This window comes from Eutrigla gurnardus (genome assembly GCF_963514095.1).
Source record: "Eutrigla gurnardus genome assembly, chromosome: 17".
Lineage (NCBI taxonomy): Eukaryota > Metazoa > Chordata > Actinopteri > Perciformes > Triglidae > Eutrigla > Eutrigla gurnardus.
In genome coordinates, this window is record NC_139928.1 from 15,083,993 (window position 1) to 15,093,046 (window position 9,054).

The 9,054-nt window shown below is 41.3% G+C and overlaps 1 protein-coding gene across 1 annotated transcript; it reads left to right on the top strand.

The window, feature by feature from the left end:
- The first annotated feature begins 104 nt into the window (after window positions 1–104).
- Window positions 105–2,648, top strand: mrpl24 (mitochondrial ribosomal protein L24). The gene is made up of 6 exons (XM_084032172.1): window positions 105–178; window positions 446–632; window positions 942–1,037; window positions 1,384–1,487; window positions 1,639–1,769; window positions 2,143–2,648. The coding sequence occupies exons 2-6, from the start codon at window positions 450–452 to the stop codon at window positions 2,277–2,279; spliced, it is 651 nt and encodes a 216-aa protein (XP_083888298.1). The 5' UTR covers window positions 105–178; window positions 446–449; the 3' UTR covers window positions 2,280–2,648.
- Window positions 2,649–9,054: the final 6,406 nt, after the last annotated feature.

Below are 9,054 nucleotides of genomic sequence, written 5' to 3' on the forward strand. Positions count from 1 at the left end.
AAATTAATCACCTTTACATTCGAAATGTTCAATATTTGACTGCCACTTCCGCTTACTGCAGGTGGCAACTGCGCATGCGTAAAGCGTTCTCACCCGCCCGCCCACTAGGAGGCGCTGTCTGCTGATGATAGTGTTGGTGTGTCAGTGCTGCTACATGTGACATTGACATCAACAGAGGGTAAGATCTTTGTGCATGTTAAGTTACCTTTCCCGTTTTTTTGGTATAGTAACGTTTTGACAAGATAGGAATCAGACATATTTAAGATGTTAGCTTGTTTGAAAATACAGTAGCGGATGTGTAACCATAGCGACTGCAACAGACCGTTAATGATAGCTTCCCCGCAAGCTAGCGCTAGCATAGCCTGAGTTGGGGGTAATGTTGTCAAGAGAGACTGGGCACCTTTTTAAGCTAATTTATTAGCTTTTATTCATTTTGTCCCTGCAGCACAATGAGGCTGTCCGCTCTCCTGTCGATGGCAGTCAGGGTGGTTGTGCCCAAAGATTACCGCTTCGGCACCAACAGACCGTGGACGCCGGCTGCGAAAAGGCTGAATCCTCTGGGGAAGAAGAGGAGAAAGGTTTTTGTGGAGCCGTTAGCACCAGAGGACTGGTCCATGTTCAGAGGGGACACGGTGAGCGACTCAAGTATTTCAGGAAGCCACAACAATAACTTACAGCTTATTTAAGTAGTTGAAAATGAACTATTAAAAAAAAATAATAATACATGCAGGTGCATTCCCAACGCCTCATTCGTTTACTCATATTTAAGTCAAGCTGAAATGAAAAATGTCTATCTTTTGGATATCATCCCTGGTCATATTGTTAAAAGTCAAATTACTCCCAAAGTTTTGTCCCGCCTCCCTATTCTGTTTCACTCGAATGTATTAAGAAAATGTTTGTACAACATGGACTTGAGTATCTGCTTTTCATTCATTTCTCAGGTGGAGATACTCATAGGGAAGGACAAAGGAAAGCACGGAAAAGTGATCCAAGTCTTCAGACACAGAAACTGGGTTATGCTGGAGGGCCTGAACACAGTAAGGAAAGACTCTAATCTGTTTCCCAGAAGAAGGTGACTGGAAGCTGTTCACTAGCCAGTGTATCATAATTGGTGGTGCTGTTAGGAGCATAAAAAGTTAGCTCTCGCTGTTCCTTCTACAAAGAGTGCAGATGCAAATCAGTATGCATTAAACAATTTTGGATACAGAGATGACTCATTCCAAAAAGATAGCAGTAAAGTATTTATGTTAATTACTGTTGTCTCACAGTCCACCAGATGGAGACAGATGTCTAGTAGAACTTCAAGGTGAAACGAGCTCCATGAAAAGCCATTTGGCCACCACCCCGTTTTTTAAGAGTTGGAACTATTGTTTTCTGTCTTAGCATTACAGGTATATTGGAAAAACTGGGGATTACCGTGGAAACTACATTGCCAGTGAGGCTCCCATCCTCCTTCGTGATGTTGCACTCATTGACCCCTCAGACAGGTACCGTAAACTTTGCTATACTGGAAGATTAAAATTGTGGCTATTCATTTACACACCCTCCTTGGGACCTTAACAATATACACTACACTATAATATAGTGTAGATAAATGTTAATAATCTTTGACTTCTGACATGATATTGGGTCTTCCAGGAAGCCCACTGAAGTGGAGTGGAAATTCACAGAGGAGGGGGAGAGAGTCCGAGTGTCTCTCAGAACGGGTCGAATCATCCCGAAACCTGTTGTAGAGCGACGGGATGGCATCGTGCCACAGCAGTGGAAAGGTGAGAGAGTGGTTCTCTTTTTTTTTTTCAAATGGAAACTGGAGGGGGAATTCCTTTCAGTAACCGCTTTATTCCCCGTTTAATGAAGAGTCATCACATAAAACTTTTTCCACCATATGCAGACACACGGGAAGTGTTAAACCTTTACCAATGCGGAACAACCTTCCAACTTAATTGTACTCCCTAAAGTTCTGGGTATTCTTATAATGAGCTAGCCTGTTAGACGTGTCGCCCAACCAAACATCTGAAGGCACTCAAAAGGCTGGCGAACAAGTTCCTGCTGAAGTGTATGCTTTTTTTAATGTATTTCTACTTATGCTTTTGTATATTGTATAAGTTTCCATGTGATTGTTTTGTTGTTCTGCTGTGACAGATGGTCCGAAAGACACCAGTCCAGAAGACACTCTAGAAAAAACCTATGTACCGTCTCTAAAAACCCTGGAGGAGGAAGTCATGGAGAAACTGGGCATCCAGGAGGACAGAAGGCACCGAAGGTCCTACTGGTACTGAACAGAGAAATCAGAGACACTCGGACCATCACCACTGGGACGCCATATTTTGGTGGGAGTCAAAAGAGACTATGAGGATGACTTGATAAGCCGTATGGACTGTTGAATACTGATGCAAGATGCATATTATTAAGGAAATGACAGCTGTGTCAAAGGAGAAGAAGAAGACCTGCTACTTAAGTATTTCCTTACAGTTTCAGTCATTCTCTATTTACCGTCTTCTTATCTTTCGTAATTGTGAATAAATGTCACATGTAAACTTATACAATAGCTTTTATGTTGCTGTATACTGGAGGTTCATTCCACATTTCCATAGAGGAACCTGATATCCTCAAACAGTATAAATAGTATTAAAAGGTTTCAAAACGTAGGGGTTCGGCTTTGATATTTCAGCATCCACATGCAGTATATGGTAAGAGAAAGTCACATTTTGACAATATTCCCACAGCAGGAAAGTACTTCAAAAATATCCACAGAAGAATAAAACCTTATTAAATGAGATAAGAAACTTCTGACAGCAGTCGAGTAGACTTAAGACATCATTAGGAGAAAAGCTGTGACCGCTGATTCAACAGTAGCTTCTCTCCCAGAGAGAATTAATCACTTGACATTTAGTGTTGTGGAATGCTTCACAAACACACACGCTGTACTGTCTGCATGATTGGAAAAGTAACCTTATTCTTTATATTGGCAGGGTTAACAATGGTAATGGTTCCAGCCTGTTTGGATCGTTCATAAGGCTGAAAATAGTCATATTATTTTACAGAAGCCCAGACGAGCTGCTCTCCAAACCTTTTAGACAAACGAGTCTCTCTTTCCAACGTGTCTGGGAAACAGCGCGCAGAAGGAAATGTCTCGGGAGGAGACTACACAGACTCGGTAGCTTCAACAAAGTTCCCACTCACCTCATTTGACTTTTTATACACTGGCACTGCATGTTATTCGTCTCATGTGTTACAGGTTTTTTTTTTTTTTTAAAGATGACATCACTGAGGAAGTCGCTTGGTCACAAGTTTATGGTCAAGTTCATCCGTATGATTATAAATGAACTCAGAAAACTCCCAAAGTAAAGACTGTGTGATGAAAATGTACAAGTGGCATAGTTTGGTGCATCTAAGTCAAAGTAATTCTCAAAGAATGGCAATTTTGAAGCAGAATAAAACTCATGCTGTTGTCCTGTATACCTACTGCCCATGTGTAGCATAGCTTAAATGGCTAAAATATCATAATTGACATTATGAAAAGACCAGAATTCTAGTGTGGAGAAGGTTTTGAAACAATCATGTTAAATCAAAATATACTGAAAAAGTGAACAGTTCAATTAATGCCAGAAGAGAAAAGAAAATGCCAAATGATCAGAGACATTTTTTCAGGCCTCACTATATTTTATAATCCTGGCTATTGCACTTATAAATAGTGTTTAGATGGACTTAAAATAGCCCTTTTGTAGCTATAAATATCTGGTTTTATCTTTCCATCAAAGCGAAGCCCAGCCTGCTTTAAGCTCCCATCAGCTGCACATTTATCTCTGATTTATGAGGGAGGTGGAGAAATGTGTTTTCCCCTGCTGGTTAACCACTAGTACTGATCTACTGAAAGACCACGCTTTGCCAGATCTCCAGCTGTGGAAGCAACTAACCTTGTTGCCAGACAATGACACACAAAAAACGATGTGTCGCAAACGGTACAACTGCGTCAGAGTATGGCTCTCCATACCCTAATTTCTGGTCAGTGCAGTAAAATCATGCCGAAGGCATGGCAAGTCGTTGGGTTTGGCCGGTGAGCGGATGAGTGCGGCAGCGTTCCCAGACTGGTCCCTCCTGAACCGGTTTGCCTCGGCCACTTTGCATCCATGAGGGAATAAAAGCAGCCAGTCAGCGGAAACAGGGTTTTGAGGTTTTGCTTTTATGGGAGGAAAAAAGATTTCAAGGCTGGTCTTCTTTCCTGTCAATGCATGCGTGTTGCATGGATTACAGTCTGGCATTACAGCAAGGTGAAGCGTAACGTTGGTGAAATGGAACCTTTGTATTGCTTCGTTTTTTTTTGTTTTTTGTTCTGTTGGCACAGATTTATGGCCGTCTTAACTTGTGCAGGGTAGAATGAGATTTGCGAATGCCTGTCTTGTCATTTCTCCTTCGCGGTGAGTTGATGGCAATGCTGGTAACCCAGTTAAATGAAACCGCAGAACATGACTCAAGCAGAATTAAGAATACATAAAAATAAACTGCAGGCTGTGCTCTGTATTTTAGCTGAGTCATATTTGCTTCTCTAATGAATCCCACCTGGTGGTGTAGGTTGCACGTGTCACCAACAAGATGCCTTTGGATGTCAGATTACAATGTGTTCATTCATTTGTTTCCACATAAGACCTCTTAGTTACTCTGTCCTCATCAGTGGCTGCAAATTTCCTGTGGGGATTTTGCACTTTAAAAATGTTTTTGGAAATTTGCCCCTGCCTGATAAGATGCATTGTGATCTCCTCCACGGACTTGTGATCACTCGAACATCTGAAGACACTTTAAAATTAAATCTGAATGTCGCTCTTGACTTTTTTGATGATCTAAGCTCAGCTACAATATAATGATAGCGTCTAATTATAGGCTGGTTGTTTGAAGGCTGCTGGAAAATGTAACGATGGCTTGTATGCAGGTCTTAGGCACGGCTTGCTGTTACTGTGTTTAATTTAGTCGCTCTCCATGGATTCTTGTATACGACCTCAATATGTTATGTTTAGGAGCTGAGAAGGAAGGTAGAACAATGCTCTTGCTTACCATCAATGCTATGATACTAGTGATGCGCTATATAGCCTCTTAACAGCAGATAATATGAGCAAGAGGGTCAAAGTTCAACGTGCAATGTTATGGCGAAGGAGTATGTCCTGACTGGATGTAATTTGTAAGGTAAACTACAGAATGGACTTTTCCAAATAGTATGCAATTTGGAAAACATTGTCTAATTCCCTTCATGAAGAATTTATAGGTTTTATGTTTAATTCATTCACTTAATTTACTTTAGTTCACAACAAAACTTAAAATACTCAATTAATGGAGTTCAGCAGAATTCAAAATTAAGTAAAATGTACTGGAGTATATTACCAATAAAAATGTGCTTAAAGTGACAAAGGTAAAAGTGCAGAACTAGTCCCTTGGGGCATTATTATATTATTATGACAACTTTGTTCAATGCTCGATTCTGATTGGCTAATTACTGCGTTTCACAGTCTCTTATTTCTTTATCGAGTGCTGGAGGGATGCCATATTTTTATAGGCCAACCAAGGAATCTTAAAAAAAGAAGGAGGAGTCATTATGTCATCGCGATAGTATTCTAAAGTTAATGGAGCGGGGAATGGTAAGTTCCCCTGTAGCCCATCATATCTGTCTTAATGTGCATTTGTGTTTTCATTGGCCTCTGAACAGATCATACTTACATCAACTATTATTGCTGACCAGACCGCAATCACCACATCAATATATTAATGGCTCTGATTATAACTGGCTAGATTTAATGATATAGTCTGTCAGCATTGCAAAGATCCTTAACTAGGACTTGACTGTATGCTGATGCCTTGCAGTTGACCTCAGCCATTTACATTCTTGCTAGTCGTCTGGACTATATTATTAGAGCGCACATCAGTCATGAGAGCGATTAAAGTACAGAGGGTGTCTCTTTCTTTTACACATTCACAAAGATTTATTTTCTACCAAAGGTACTGATTTTATCTCCAAATGTAAAACCTCTCAGCACAGACTGACGTGAGCTGAACAAAGTGCAAATGTCAATTTAGTTCATTGATGAACAAAGTACCACTTTAAAAGCTATAAAGGCAGATTTATAGAGCCGTATAAAATGTGGCGATTAGCGTCACTTTACAATATAGGAAACATTGTTGAGAGAGCCCTCCTGAATATTATTAGATATCATATTGTATATATGTTTAGTTATGAATACCACAGACACTACTGGCATTGCACCAATGTGTGTTCAGTGATGTAATGACTCTTCTTTTATAGATTAATTGAGGCCTACCAGATATTCATTTCTTTCCTGAGCATTTTAATCCTCTTCCAAGTTGGCCTAAAATAAGACGATGTAACTTTTGCTAAAGCAGCGGCCACAAAAAGTAATTACAGAATAACGGCACATCGTTTCCTTTCCTTCACATTGTAGAGTCCGTTGCCTTAATGGTATCGTATGACTGAGCTGAAGTATTGCGTAACACAGTGATTCTCAAAGTGGGGTCCAAGTCCACACAGGGATCCGTGTCACTCTGCCAGGAGGTCTGCAAAAACAATGTGCTATTAAGCACATTTATCTGTATCGTTAAAAAAAAATGCATAAAATGGACCAATAAAGCAGGCAGTTGGTCTCCGTACCGCCCCCTTCCACGTCAGCTCTGGGCCAATAGAAACTTAAATATTCCAATCAAAATGTCCTTCAAGTAATAGACTTAATTACTGCACTGATGACTTTCTGCCAGTGATTTAGATAAGTAGCAATATGCTCATTGTTTTAAAGCTGACGTTTTAGACTGCTCATTTTAAATGTCTGGATTGATTATGACTATGCCAGTCCAGCTGCTGTTCATTATGCGAATGCTTTTTAAGTTCAACTACTTGAAAAATACCGGCGTCGGAAGTTTGCCGAACGTCCATTTCTGTCCTCAGGACGGCCCGTTGAAGACAAATGACAGCAGAGAGGATGACGTCTTACAGGGAGCATAACCGCTGACTGGACATGACTCAGTCAGTCACCGCTGAAGCATGACTCTGATCTTTGTCTGCTCTCTGAGCTTTGCGATTTCCGTCCCAGACGGTCCAGCTGGTAGCTAGGTGTTAGATTCCTCAGGTGTTAAGCATCAACCAGGATGCCAGGCCACAGGAAGACCTTTACAAAGCACCATTCACCCTGTCTGCAGAGGGCACTGGCACACACTCACCTTGACCTTGTTCATCTTCTGGATATCTCCATTATGTATGAACAGATGATACGGCTGTCAGCCAAGGAGATCCCTCAACATATACTGCATCCATATACTGTATCCTGCCTCTTTTTGATTATTCTTGTTCCAGTGCAACGCCGCTAATGTCCTCCAGGAGAGACTGAGAGCTTCTGTGTCATCAGTGTATTCCATTAATAATGCCTTGCCCTCTCTGTGACACCAGGCTTTCATCCTGCCATCAACTCTGGCTATTTTTAAACACTTCATGTGTTCAATTCCTTTACTTGAAGATGACAAGTTTTCATACTGCAGGGAAAACGAGACTAGGTGAAACCTGGTAGATGGCTGGACCATGTGTGGGCAATGTGCTTAATTGCAGATAAGCTAAACTTCGCAACCTCAACGATTATCTTGTTAAACACCACATGAAATAAAACTGTCTCTACAACCTGCAGCCTGTCGGACGGTCAGTCACCATGGCAACACTGTTGTTGATGACGCGAACGAGGCATGTGATTTCCTTTCTTTCTTTGTCATTGTGGCGTTAGCAGCAACGCTGTGCTGCCTTAGCACCGCGCTTTTTGTGAGCACTGCTGTATGTCCTACTGTGATATTTCCCCATTAATTGTCTGAAATGTATTAATTCTGGTTACTAAGGTTCCCCACATACGCAAATGAGCCAATTAATCACGTAAACATGTTGATGAAGTTTGTAATGCTTAAATGTTTCAGTTTTGTTGTCCAAGTTAGATCATTTAGACGCTGGCTGCAGGCGTGCTAACGCTAGCTAACGCTAGCTACGACTGCTGTGTGGGATTTAACTTTCAGGCTCTGATAAACGGTGCAGTCTTTAGCTGTAAGATGCACCGTATTCTGTGTGTTGTAGACATGTTGACTTCTCCAGCGTTGCATTTCACGTTACAAACACTGCAGCGAGTGATGATGACCGTGTAGCTGTGTCTTGAATGGGACTGTTTCTGCTGCTCTGACCACTTCATGAGCAACGCCCTTTAGTGACTTCGTGGGTCACTCCACTGACTGATGGTTGCAATTTCATCAGTCAAGTACTTTCTTACTTACTTACTTACTTACTTACTTACTTACTTACTTACTCAGCCACAGAGCCAGTTATAGGGCTGGCTCTGGTCCATTAAAAAAGCTGGGTGGCATGGAGGAGTGGTCAACGGGGCTCACTGCTGGTTTTTGCTCAGGGCCCCCATGCAGGTTAATGCGGCCATGGATAGGACCCAAATGCCCAAATCTTCAACAGAATTTGCAGTATGAGCTTGTAAGATCATTCACTAGTAGTCAACAAAATATATAATAAAAAATATATATATTATAAATACATATATTTATGACTGCTTTCTTTTTTTAATGATTATCTCTGGATTAGCTGCATTTAATGACTGACTCGTGACATTCTGCATTGAGTTTATTGGTCTCCAATCAAAAGCTGGTGTAAAACGCATCTGCTGCTGTGCGTAAACTGCTGGTATTACATGCCATTTAAGAAGACTAATAGTGCACTTAACTGATGTAGAGGAGGTGTGACTGTCACCTACGTCACTCTCCTCCTCCAGGTGACTGTGCTGCAATACAGAATACCTGCAGCAGCAGCAGCTCCTTATCGCCGCTGCGCTGACTCCAAATGACGCTCAATGCATCTGTCATTTCCCTGCAGTAAAACCAAAAAAAAAAAAAAACGGGAAAAAACACACACATCTCTCTTCACTTCATAGCCTATAAAATCGGTTATTTTGGATGTCATCCCTCCCAATCCCCTTTGACAGGCGTGCGCCATCTCCATCCCGATTGTTGGCTGAAAAAGTGGGC